A 14,063-nucleotide genomic window follows, 5' to 3' on the forward strand; every position below is an offset into this window, starting at 1 on the left:
AGTGTTGAAGGTGATAGAGGATTGTCTAACTAACAGGAAACAGAGTCCAGATAAATGGGTCATTTACAGGATGGCAAACTGTGACGAGCGGAGTGCCACAGGCATCAGTTCTCAGGCCTCAACTACTTACAATCTATATTAATGACTTGGATGAAGGGACCAAGTGTTTTGTAGCCAAATTTGATTACACAAAGATGGGCAGGAAAGCAAGTTGTGAGGAGGACACAAAGAGTCTGCAAAGGAATATGCATAGATTAAGTGAGTGGGCAAAAATGTGGCAGATGGAATATAATGTATGGAAATGTGAGGTTGTCCACTTTGACAGGAAGTATGGTTGCCAACCCTGCCAGAACGGGTGGGAGTTTACTGGAATCAGCACGAATCTCCCGGTGGCCAAAGTATTCAGGGAGATTGGAATGCTATTTTCTCAACACAAATGCTGTGCATTTCCAACATTCTCTGTTCTTGCTAAGTGTGTCACATGGACACATACTGCAACTCAATTTGCGGCACACTGCATATGCTGTAATTGCGCACAGAAACACACATAGGTCCCTTCATAGTAGGTTCCGGCCAGAAATCCATGCTTTCTTCATTGCATCTCAGTTACAAGCACGCATGTGTACTAGCGAGCTCTGTCCGTATTACAAAACAAACAGGTTTTAGTTGTGTCTATTTTAGATTTACTGTGTGAAAAATAAAATCTTTGCCACCCATAATTTACTTTCCATTTTTAACATTTTCATGAAGCCTTGATTTCAGCAAGGTTCATTGTGTGTAGATGTAAAGGGCTTTAGGAAAAGAGTAAAAGAAACAGGATCATGTAAAAAAAACAAATTAAAAGTAGGTGAGATGATGAGCGATGTCAACATTAATAACATGGAACAGAAATAATGTCAGGAAAGGACAATGTGCATCTGCAAAGTTTTAGTAGTTAAGGTTTACATCTGTTTAGTGTTGTGAATAGCCATTGTTTTCTCTACTTTTTCAATCTAGCAGGCTGCAAATTCATTCTGTTGAATGGGTAGCTTTCAGATGCTGAACTTGTTTCTCAATCAAGTGGGTAGATGACCTGCCAGTTTTGAAGAGTTCCCCCAGCAAACCCGAAACCACTTATGCCACAGCGCTGGGGTTCCATGACGTCACTTCCGCCAGTGTCTCTCGGGATATGTCCAGGCCAGGTTGGCAACCCTAGCAGGTAGAATAGACTAACATTGATGAGAATAATTGGCGTATTGGCAGAGCAGCAGAATCAACACGTGGCTAAATGGCTGGTGTGGGAAAGAGGGGTTCCTTTTCATGAGACAAAGGCTCCAACTCTGGGGCAGGAAAGAGCTGTACCCATTAGATGGGCTGCATCTGAACCGGGATAGGATCTGTGTCCTGACAGAAAGGATAAATAGGAAGGTGGCAAAGGCTTTAAACATAGAAGGGAAGGGAGGGTCTACAAGAAACATAAGCAGCCTAAATGTAAACACAACAGAGCAGGAGAACATAGGAAAGAATAAAAGAAGGGAGGACATGATGACAGAGGAAGTAGTAGTTATAGAATGGGAGTCTAAAAAGATAGTTAAACATAAAATGAGAGGAAATCCTATTAAAAAGGATTTCAAATGCCTGTATAACAATGCACACTGTGTCCATAAATCAGATGACCTAGAAGCAATCTGTTGGGATGAACAAGACATAATAGGGGTTATGGAGACATGATTACAGGAAAATGAAACACCACAGGGTATAATTTATTTAGAAAAGATAGAGGGGGAAACGGGGAATGCAGTAACTGCATTTATTCGGAATAGCAATGGCTATCAGCAATACAAAAAAAGAACCCATATGGACAGAGATAAAAGATAATAAGGGATCCATCACATCAACAGGCATAGTCCACAACCCACCTAATAGTGGAAGGGAGGTGGAGGAAGAAATATGCAGACAAATTAGGAAATTAAGTCAAAAAAAGAATAACAATCAAGAGAGATTTCAACTATCCTGATATTAATGGTACAGAAGAAATGGGTAAAGGGGATAAGGGAATGGAGTTCCGACAATGTGTTCAGGACTCCTTTCTAACCCAATATGTAAAAAACCAACAAGGGAAGACTCACTATTGGATCTAGTAATAGGAAATGAACCAAAGCAGATGGGAGAAGTAAAAGTAGGGGAACATCTCAACAACAGTGGCCATAATATAATATGCTTCAAGATGATCATTGAGAAGAACATAAGTATGGTGAAAACCAAGTTAATAAATTGAAGAAAAGCTGATTTTGAAGGGCTGAGCATAGAACTTGGGAAAATAAAATGAGCAACTATACTGACAAACAACAATGTTGAACAACAATGGGAAAGGTTTAAAATGGTGTTCAACTGGGTGCAAAAAAATATATTTCGCTAAAAGGAACGATCAAACTAAACACGAGTGGGAGTTCATGGATGAATAAAGACATAAGGGAACAATTGAGGCTTAGGAAAGAGTCATACAATAAATACACAGCAAGTGAGTGTATGTTAAGAGAGAATACAGAGAGATTAGGAGAGAAGTCAAAAAACAATTAGGAAGGCGAAAAGGAGATTTGAAATTAAATTATCAAGTAACATAAGACAAAATAGTAAAATATTTTACAATTATTTTACAATTTACATCAATAAAAAAGGAAGGCTGTGATGGGACAGAGAGATGGCAAAAATATTAATAATTATTTTGCTTCCACATTTACCAGGGAGTTATAACATGTAGATATGACACTGAATGATGAGAGGAGTAATGAGGTAAGTATATTTAAAAGAAAAATAGGGGATGTACTGAATAAATTAAGCAAACTCAAAGAAGATAAAGGCCCCTGGCCCAGATGATGTGTCCATGCATTTTAAAAGATTTTAGGGAACAGATAGCAGAGAAATTACTACTCATATTTAATTATTTATTAGAAATAGGTGTAGCACCAAGACAAGTGGTGGACAGCTAATACAATTCTTATATTTAAGAAAGGGACCAGAACATGCCTGGGGAATTATAGTTCAGTCAGGTTAACATCAGTGGAAGGAAAAATAATGGAACCCTTACTAAAGAAGAGAACAGATGAACATCGAGAAATTAGAAATATCATAATGATTCGACAACATAGATTTCAAAAGCAAGTGTCTTGCTTGACCAATTTCTGAATTTTTTGAGGAGGTAACAGAGAGAGTAGACAATGGCAATGCAGTAGATGTAATTTATCTGGATTTTAAAAGGCCTTCACTAAGGTATCCCATAGTAGACTAATGAATAAAGTCAGAAAACATGGAATCAAGAACCAAGTGGCAGAATGGATTGGGATCTGGCTTCAAGACAGAAAGCAAAGAGTGGGAATAAAAGGTGAGTGCTATTCCACAAGGATCAGAACTGGGACCATTGCTACTCATAATTTACATTAATGATTTGAACTTTGGAATCAAAAACACAATTTCCATACTTACAGATGACACAAAATTGTGGGAGGGATAGTCAATACTCAGGAAGACTGCACCAAATTACAAGAGGACATTAATAAATTTGCAGTAGGGGTGAGTAATTGGCAAATGAAGTTCAAAGCAAGCACTAAATACTATCATCTATAAAAACCAAATATAACATCTGTTAAACATAAATTAACAGGCAAATTGAAGTCGATTATAAACTACATATGACACAATAAATGACAGATACAACTAAGGCAGATCTTATGAATTGGTTTGGCAGTCTACTCAGCATATAGGCTATCAAAATCAGTCAACAAAATCCTTCAAAACTCTCTCTTCCTTCAGCTCCTCTTCTTCTCAGATTTAGCCTGATCCCCAGCAGAGAGTAGTGCCAACCAACCCGAATTCCACAAGTGCGGTCTTCACCAATAATGGCACACATCTTCAGAACCTCCTCAATTTGGTCTGAATGGTGTAGATCCACCAATGTTATCTTCAAGTAAAAGAAACAGTTGCAGCAACTGTGTATTTGCTTATTCTCAGCTTCTGGATCTAGCCCGTCTTCTTCAGCCTGCCTGTACTGCACCATTTGACTCATTAACTTCTACTGAGCTCTGAACTCCTCAGTTTCATTCTTTGTTTCCTTAGCGACTGGAAGGGTCAGTTTCCTTTCTCAGTTTCCCTTTTCAATTAAGGTCGGTCTCAAAAAATATAAGTTTTGTCCACAGATTCCATCACACCATATTTAGAGCACTGCAAGCAGTTCAGGTCACCAACGTATAAAAATATAGAGGCACTGAAGAAGGTGCAGTTATAATTGTGGAGTTTTATAAAGGGTTGTGTTTTAAATTGCCTCTTTTAATTCAAGGTAAAATGGAGCAATGACTTTCCACTAGTTCTGCCTGACGATAAGCCAATGTGACCTGGCTGCCATGGGGACCGGGGGCGCAGGTCAAGCCCTTTCAAAACTCAAGAACCAGCTTTCGCACCTAAATGCAAAGGCAGAAACAGCTGGGCTGGCTTTGTGCAGACCTACAGACTCTCAAGTAGTCAGACTAAGAGACCTGGGAGATAGGGAAGAGAGATGCTGCTGAGTGAAGACACAAGAAAGCTATTGCTGCGACGGCAGAATACTGGTGAGAACGGATTCTCTGTTTGAAGAGATGTACCTTGGAGAGATTTAAATTCCGAGAAGCTGCCAGGCAGTGTTTCGCTGCTGGAAGTCTATCCAGGTATGCTCAGGAGGAGTGAGTAAAGGGACTTTGAAAAGGATTCTGGAATACTTGCTCTGATGAAGGAGGGAGAAGAGAGCGTGTTGAAATGCCGGGAGGGATTCCGGACTTTAAAAATAAGAATTCAATTCCACTGAGTGCAACGTAACACTTAAACATGGCATGGGGCTATCGGTTGCACTAAAAAACTGAATAAGGAATCCTCTTCTGTATGTTACACTATTAGCTGTCTACTAAGTAACATTTAGTCGACATTGATTTTAGTTTATTTGTTTGTTACAGTAAAAGTCTCAAATTTTGAAATCTTATCGTGCAATTCCTTCGAGTCAGTCACTGGGAATTCAAATCTTTTTCTTAGAAAGGTTATCCGTCTCTACAGGGATCGTAGTAGTGTAGAGAAGAGTTACAAAGATGATACCAGAACTGCATGGATATACATATGAGGAAAGGATTGGCAGGCTTGGATTCTTCTCTCTTGAAAAAAGGCTGACCTAAATAGAGGTCTTTAAAATTATAAAAGGTTTTGACAAAATGAATACAGGGATAATATTTCCTCTTGCAGATAAAAGCATAATGATAGGCCATCAATATAAGACAGTCACAAAGAAATCCTACAGCGAATTCAGAAGAAACTTCTTCGCCCCAAGAATGGTAAGAATGTGGAACGCGCTACCACAAGGAATGGCTGGAGCGAAGTATATAGTTGCATTTAAGGGGAAACTAGACAATCATATGAAGGAGATGGGAATAGATGGTTACAATGGTAGATTTAGATGAGAAAAGATGGGAGGAGGGAGTGGAGCATAAACAATGCAAATGGACTGGTTGGGCCAAATGACCTGTTTTCATGCCGTTTATCCTACGTAATCCATACAGCCTAGCCCCGCAGCTAACCACTGAGCCTGTGACTGGCCTACTGGTTTTACTCGTTTTACAGCTTCAGCTATAGTCTAGTTCCACTCTCCTGGGCCAAAGTATATTTCTTCACTGTTTCTGATCTTATGGTGACCTCTAACTTCGCTACCTTTTTTTTACTGCCCCGCAACTGATACTGCATATCTCATGGATTTTTATTTCCGTGGATACATCTCTAACAGTGTGTTGACCTGATATTATACCCTTAAAATAGCTTATGGATTTGACCCGCCCACCACAGCTGTATCTGAATTTGGACATGTGTTCATCATTGCTTCATGCCAACCCCTCCCTGCCTATGTCAATTTTATCCCACCATGGAACATCTGTATTGCCTCCTATTGTCACCTCTCGATTTCCCCCATTTAACAGGATAAATGTATCCTAATAATTGCTATGTAACCAGACCTACTTAACTTAAATTTTCCCTGTGTCCATTTGCAGCACTTTTTAGATGCCACTCCAGACCTGAGCCATTCACTTCCATTTAACCTTTTTTTTACTTATTTAAAACCTACCTCTTTAACCAAACCAGTCCAAAGCTCTCCTCATCTGGCCCAGCATCAAGTTTCTTTTGATGACACACCTGTAAGGTGACTTGGGACATTTGACTATGTTACAGGTGCTATATAAATGCAAGCTGTTATTAGGACTTATTCACAAAAATTAAAATATACCATTATGAAAAGCCCATTCCAAGCCTCCAAGCACAGAAAATTAGCAAATAAGAAAAATATAAATACAGATAGTTGTGTGAGGTTTCAAGGAGTAAATAAAAGCCTTACCTCAGAAGCAGTGGCTGTGAAATATATAGTGCTCGACTGTCCGTTGGTCAAGTCCATACTTCCAATGCCATCCACCACAGCAGCACTATGGAAAGCTCATGGTCAGGATGGGAGCTTCATCGCTCCTGCAACATAAGGAAATGGCACCAATCAGTTGCAAGATTTCTACCAGGGTAGCACGGTCTCCTTATTTGTAAAGCATCTTACTTTAAAAAGGAGGTGCATAATGTGGTCAGATAAATCCAGAGTATTCAATTTTCTCTTCCATGACAAGCTGATTGACTAAAAAGCAAATTAGCACCTCAAATTTATGCCTTCAAAACAATTGCCATAAATTGACAAAGCAACTGATGATTTTAAATTATTCAAATGAGAGAAAGGTTGACTCCCAATTATTGTACACAAAAAACTTCCAACGAGGATTACATTTCTGCACAATGGCAAACTATTAATTGCATATGCCTGAATATGTTTCTGCAACAAGAGTTTTACATTTAAATTGTAACATTAACACTAACTACAATATCTATGCACTTAAATTCCCAACATGCTCACTAATCCCATTCTAAATGATGTAGAAATTTAGAAGTGATCAGTGAGGTCAGCTTATCTGTAAGTATTAACAATTTCTTTACCAAATGAAACATATAATTTGAATGATCTTGAATTTAATTTCTCTGAATGTATTATTTGCCTATATTTTCCTTCCTCAAGATATCAAATATTGCCGGCATATTGCAAATATGTCCATTATCTCATTCAGGTTTTGCCAGTCTTTTCTATAGCCAAGCATAATCCTGTTCGCCCCTGATGCCCTTAGTGGTTCCAGGATTGATTTGTTCTCAACAAGATCAACTAACCCAGAACAGGCCAGGTACCAAATCTAGAAACTTCTGAATTTCCATAGCCTCATGGTTAAAGGCAATCAAATCAATCAGAGAAATCATGTTTTCCTAAATTCTATTTGAATTTAACTAAATCATCTGCCATACTTGTTTTCTAACTTCACAAGGAAAATTTGAAATTGTGCAGATACAAACATGTTTCTTTAACCCTAGCTATGAAGCTGCAAAAGTCCAGTTCGCCAACTTTGCCTCTGATCACTCTCAGCGTTATATGTGCTAAAACATCCAAAGGCAGAAACAAGCAAATGCAATTCAAATTCTGATCACACCAAGCACAGCCCATTCAAGGCTGTACAAGGAACAGAAGCTTGCTGGTGTGATGAACAATATATAATTTTGAAATTGAATTTTTTTATATATGTGTATTTTTGTGATAAGAAAGGTAAGATGGCTCCAGTTTTATTTAGGTTTTTTTTATGGACCTTTGTGCCTAGAAGTTTGGGTAGACCTGTGGCTGAAAAGTCAATCTTTTGGGTTTGGTTATGTATACACATTTTTAGTGAGGTTTTACAACCCCTGAAGTTAAAGGGGTTAGAAGTTGAGTGATTTTGGGAAAAAGAAACAAAGTAGAAAAAACTGGGCTGTTGCCTAGAAAAGTACAAGGCTAGTGGGACAATTATTAACTGAATAGTCAGTTATAGGACTCAGTGGGGCTCCTACTAAAACAGTGAGCTTAAAGTGCAGTTACTTTTGACTGTCTCGGGGAGATACACAAGTTGGATGAGCAACATCAAGTGAATGCTCAAGAATTCACTGGAAGAAAACTGTTTTCACATGTGCCAGTTCCAAGCAAGGAGCCTTTGTGTCAAGCTAGTGGTAACTCTTCACTAGTTTGTGCATCTGTAAAGGTATTGTTGGGCAAAGGAAAATTGGGAAATTGAATAATCTACTTGTGCTTGTATTGAGATATTTCCAACCTTTTTGTCTGGCGTAATATAGTTCATTTTTCTTATCTTAACAAATATTTTATTCTGTGTGTTAAAAGTTCATCAGCAAACTCCTGTGAATTTGTTCAGTAACTTTTTCCCAGGGTTTCTTAAAATAAAAGTTCAGATCTATCAAGCCAGGTTTCATTCTGGGATCTGACTTGTCCAGCATTAACATCAACTGGGATTGCAACACTGGATAAGGAACAATAGTTGAATCTATGCTGTAATGCAGTTTTATCAGCTCATAACACAATTAAAGCAACAATATGCATTTATTTAGGACTTGCAACATAGAAAATATGTCCCCAGTTGCTTCGCAAAGCCGTAGGACTAATTGAAGCCAAGGAAGGAGATATTAAGAGTGGTGAACAAAAGCTTAGCGAAAGAAGAAGAATTTAAATGGGGTATCAAAGGAAGAAGTTTAGGGTTTAGGATGGGAACTTCAAAAGAGTAAGGCTGATATAGCTGAAGGTGTGGCCATCAAGGGTGAAAGGAGGGGGATACACAAGAGGCCACAGACAGAAGAATGTAAAGTTCAGAGAAGGGCACTGCTAGGCTAGTGGAGGTTTCAGAGATAAAACAGGATAGGCCTTGGAAGAGTTTAAATATGAGCATGAGAAAATTACATTTTTAGTGTTGAAGAACCAGAAGCCAATGTAGATCAAGGATAATGGACAAGCAGGTACAAGATAGGATGCAGCAGCAGAGTTTTGGATGAGGTGAAATTCATGAAGAATGGGAGGTTGGCCAGAAGAGCACTGGAGTGGTCAAATTAAGAGGTGAGAAGCACAAAGGTTGAGGATTTCAGCAGGAGTTCAGGAAGGGGAAAAAGCAAGAGTGGGGGTAGGTGGTCTTTATGATGAGAAGATATGGGTCAGCAATACAGCTCAAGGTCAAGTAGGTCCAGACTGAGAGACTGGTCATGGTGGGTTGAGGCAGGGGTGAGCTGGGCAGCAAAATAGAAGGATACAGTAATTCTGCAACAAAAAGATTTATTTCTGAATAGCTTAATGTACAAAAGCCGCTCAATATCCTGGTGTAAAAGGTTTTGTATTCTCACCAAGCATCTGAGTCAATTCTAGCTGAGATTCCACTGATTTACACTGCCACATTTGCACACTCTTATTGAACTATTAAATGACCTATGAAAACAGTTAATAAAAAGTATTGTGACCCAACATGTGCCAGGATTCATTCAGATGTGCTAAATCTGTGTAGCATACAAATATACATGTATCACCATTAACTCAGAAATACATGCCTTGCAAGGAACAATGAAATTCCACAAAAAAGTTTGAGCCAAATTTCACTTCAAATAAATTTAACTACAACTTGAAAAGTTGAGGATTTCAAGATAAAAGGACAGAGCCCAGTTTACAAGCCAAAACACTAAGATAAAAGCAAAAAACTGCGGATGCTGGAAATCCAAAACAAAAACAAAAATACCTGGAAAAACTCAGCAGGTCTGGCAGCATCCGTGGAAAGGAGCACAGTTAACGTTTCGAGTCCGCATGACTCTTCAACAGAACCACGAAAAAATAGAAAAGGGGTGAAATATAAGCTGGTTTAAGGGGGGGTGGTGGGACAAGAAGAGCTGGATAGAGGGCCAGTGATAGGTGGAGATAACCAAAAGATGTCACAGACAAAAGGACAAAGAGGTGTTGAAGGTGGTGATATTATCTAAGGACTGAATATTGAGTTCAACAATTTTAGATCATGAACGCTCTCCTCCATCCCCACCCCCTTTCCGATCCCCTTTTTTCCCCCAATAATTTATATAGATTTTTCTTTCCCATCTATTTCCATTATTTTTAAATGTATTTCCATCCATTGTTTTATCTCTACTTTTTGGCCTATGTCGACCCCTTCCCTTCACCCCACCCCCACTAGGGCTATCTGTACCTTGCTCGTCCTGCTTTCTACCCTTAATTAGCACATTCCTTTAGATAATATCACCACCTTCAACAGCTCTTTGTCCTTTTGTCTGTGACATCTTTTGATTATCTCCACCTATCACTGGCCCTCTATCCAGCTCTACCTGTGTCCCCCCCCCCCCCACCCCGCCCCCCCACCACCACCTTAAACTAGCTTATATTTCACCCCTTTTCTATTTTTCCTTAGTTCTGTTGAAGAGTCATGCGGACTCGAAATGTTAACTATGCTCCTCTCCACAGATGCTGCCAGACCTGCTGAGTTTTTCCAGGTATTTTTGTTTTACAAGCCAAAACAACTTGACTTTCTGTATTCCATTTACACATCTAATGGTACTTTTTTATGGGGCTGCTTTATCCTGAGGTGTCAGGAGATTCAACCATTCATCATCATTGGCAATCTTTCATCTGCATAACAAGATGAGCATGCAGCAAATCACTGGAGATGGGATAACTTCATATGGTGCACTTTTGTTGATGACTGAATAAACCAATCTGTGAGGCAGATTCTGCCACAAGTGCCGCATATGAAACAATTATCAAATGTCGTTGTGGGTTGTTGTTTTTCTTGTTGGCACCTGTTGTGAAGCGGCTGTAGCCACTGATCGTCATGGTGGCAGGCCTACAGGTGATGTTGCCATTTTCCTCTGTCATCACCTAATGCCTCCCAGGTATGACAATCGACATTTAGGGCCTTCATGTCACCCTGAAGAAGGTAGCCACCAAGTTGAAGTCAAGAGTCAACTTGATCCAAAAACTGACAAACATAAGTTGGGGAGTCTCAGCACCAGTACTATGCAGCTGAGTACTGTGCACCGGTATGGACCAGAAGTAGCCACACTCGACTGGTTGGTGTTCAACTGCACACTGCAATGAGATGCATTACTGAAACCCTCAAGTCAACTGCAACACCCTGGCTACCCATGGTGGCATACATCGCCCCTCCGCAAATCTGCCGCAATGCAGCGAGCCTCGGTGAAGCTTAGTTAATTGAGGGAAAACAAATACCTTTGCATCTACCAGCTCCTCATCAATGTCCTTCACATCTGCTTGAAGGTGTGTATGCCCTTTTGGATCCATGCACACAATGTCAGGCAATGCAATTTCAACCCTGGAGAACCTTGGCAATATGAATGGTCCACACAAGAAGTCATGAAGAAGCACCTTGTGACAGACCCAACACAGAAGGTCCCTGGTTTCGACCTCCCACGAAACTCATGGGCATCCCTAAACCGCATCCGTACAAACCATGGCAGATGCAGATATCTGATGCACAAATGGAAAATTAAAAACTCTCCTGAGTGCAAAAACTCTAGAGTGCGGCTGTGGTCGCCCAGAACAGATCATGAAACACTTAACGGCTCAATGCTCGATTCAGAGGGTAGAATTTTCCCAAATTTTCACTAAGCGCGGTAGCAGGCGGGCAAAATGGCATTCCACCCAACGGTAATGGCGGATTTTCACGCCGTATCATCCTAACTTTACTTATGCATTCCCGGGAAACACGCCATTTCCATGGAGGGCGGGCTCTCATTCGCACGCCCGACATCACCCCACCGTTGCATCACGACAGCTGCCATGTTTAAAAGGCAGCTACCTGCACAGCGCTCATCGCCACCAGCTCACCACCGCTGCTCAGGAGACATGGCCAGCAAAAGAAAAAAAGTCCACAGGCCCCCACTTCAACGACGGGTCCCTTGAGCGACTGCTGGATGCCATGGCAACCCGCCGGGATGCCCTGTACCCCCGCTCTGGCCACAGAATAGGCAGCAACATAACCAATCCAGCTTGGGAAGTGGTGGCAGCGGGGCTGAGCACCAACACCCTTCAGAAGAGGGCAAGCTACCCAGTGCTGCAAGAGGATGAATAATCTCCTCCGTACTGTCAGGGTAGGTCACTCTTCTCATCACTCACACTCAAAAACCCACACCCCACATCCACAGGGCCCTCACTCACTGCCAGTTCAAGGGACCTCACAATTCACTCTCTCACACTCACTGTCATTGTCCTCAACCCGTCCATGGGACCACTCACCACCCAAAAGGCCAGACTTACTTATCATCTGGCCTGGCAAGCGTCCTGCTTACTCTTTCTCCATCTCTATCCATACAGAACAAAGTGGCACACAACAAGAGAGGTCGCAACCGGTGGCGGAATGCCCGAAATCAAAGTCCTCATGGGATTCGAAAACACAGAGCCACCCAGCTGGCCGGCCACGATCTGCACCGGTCCTGTGCTGACGATGAGGTAGCAAGTGAGGATCCAGCTGTGCAACATCCATCAGACAACCATGCCATGAGTGATGTGTCCTGTTTCACAGGCCACTGCCATGCACTAATTATCTCTCCTTGATTTTGCAGGCACATGTGCCAAACAGCCAACACAGTCCCATGACCCAGGGCCTCCAATCAAGCCCCGAAGAAAACTCTGGAGAGGAATCTGGAGGCACCCTCCCTGAAGTCCTGTCACAGCGCTCACCCACACTCTCCACTAGTGCAGAGACACACACCTCAGTGGGACCCAGCTTTAGAGTAGCCCCGGGATCACATCTGGTGAGCACATTTGCACTGTCTGATCCACAGCAGGGGGCAGCAGGGACTTCACAGGTGTCCGGCACTTGGAAGGCTGGAGGCCAGAACATTGCTATGTCAAATGACAAGCCTCAGGACTCGGTCATGTCACTTGCTGGAGATGCAAAGACAAGCTCGGCAACATCAGTGCCCACTGCACTCCTCAGATTGCAAGGCACAATGGAGGAGTCCATTCACTTTCAGGCTGAGGTGATAGCACCAACATGCCAATGCACCAAGGTTAACACTGGTAGGGTGGCGGCCGCCATGGAGACCTTGGTCCAGGACTTCACTCCTGCACTGCTGCGCCAGCTCAACTTCATCGCTGATGCCATAGTTGGCCTCCAACAGTTTGTACGTGACAGGATGCCGGGCAGTTTGATCTCACTCCAGCTATCCCTGCTCCTCAAGGAGTCAGCCTGGGGCCCCAGCGTGCCCACTGGGAGGAGGATCAGTAGGTGCACACTCCAGGCCTTCCATCCAGGTGACTCCGAGAGAGCTCCAACTCCGTGGCCGGGGAGGGCGCCATATCCACACAGTATGACCCCGAAAGCAGGCTGGGGCCCTCCAAGTCTCGGCCCTCCAGAGGACGCCCGCCAAAGTCATCACAGACAGGGCGTCGCAGCGAGCTGACTGCCTCCACTTCTGCTGTGGATGTCCGGGAAGCAACAAGATGTAATGGCAGGGTTAGGAAAGTTAAGGAGAATTAGTTGCACAGCCTGGGCACAGGTGTTAATCACTTATAGATACTGTTCACTATTGTCAGTAAACTCCCAAGGATGTCTTCCTGCCTATGGCTCCTGGTTCTGATGAGCAGTGTTCTTGTCACTCAGATGTGAAACCTCTCTGCACAAGATAAAGGCAGGTGTCTCAGTCCAGGGCCTCTTCCCTGTGCTCTGTGCAGCCTTCAGGCCAAAGTGATGGTCCGGCCTCACACTCCCTGGAAACATTACTGATGCCTGCACCTCAGCGGTGTTTGTCATTGCTGCTAGAATGTAGTGGGCAGGCATCACAGAATTCTCTCATTCTCTTGATGTGCTCTCAGCACCTTTAAGGTGGGGCTGGCCCCCATCTCTTAAGCATCTGTGACCACTGATGCTGTGCTCCAGCTCTGAAGAGCTCAGGTGCTGAAGGCAGACAAAGCATCAGATACTTCTAAAGTTTCACAGTTGCGTCTCTGTGATTTGACCCTGATCACAGAGTGCAAGCGAGCTGCCCTCAGCCAGACAGGAGTCAGACATTCTCAAAGGCTAAGTGAAGATTTATGGAGTGTCCTCACTGTATGTATTCATCATCCTCCTGCAATTGAGAAACTATTAGGGCCTCCACTGCATCTCCATGACAGGAGCACT

General features: G+C 42.3%; 1 protein-coding gene across 12 annotated transcripts in view; it reads right to left on the reverse strand.

Moving 5' to 3' along the window:
* Window positions 1–14,063, reverse strand: part of ralgps2 (Ral GEF with PH domain and SH3 binding motif 2) — a 674,317-nt gene that overhangs the window by 506,925 nt on the left and 153,329 nt on the right. For all 12 annotated transcript variants that reach the window (XR_013579343.1, XM_078561532.1, XM_078561535.1 and 9 more), the window contains one exon: window positions 6,377–6,501. Coding sequence is in view for 11 of the 12 variants with exons in the window: in XM_078561532.1 (XP_078417658.1) it covers window positions 6,377–6,433 (57 nt within the window). In the remaining variant the exon portion in view is untranslated. The remainder of the gene's footprint in view (window positions 1–6,376; window positions 6,502–14,063) is intronic.

The sequence above is a fragment of the Cetorhinus maximus genome, chromosome 17 (genome assembly GCF_964194155.1).
Source record: "Cetorhinus maximus chromosome 17, sCetMax3.hap1.1, whole genome shotgun sequence".
Taxonomy (NCBI): Eukaryota; Metazoa; Chordata; class Chondrichthyes; order Lamniformes; family Cetorhinidae; genus Cetorhinus; species Cetorhinus maximus.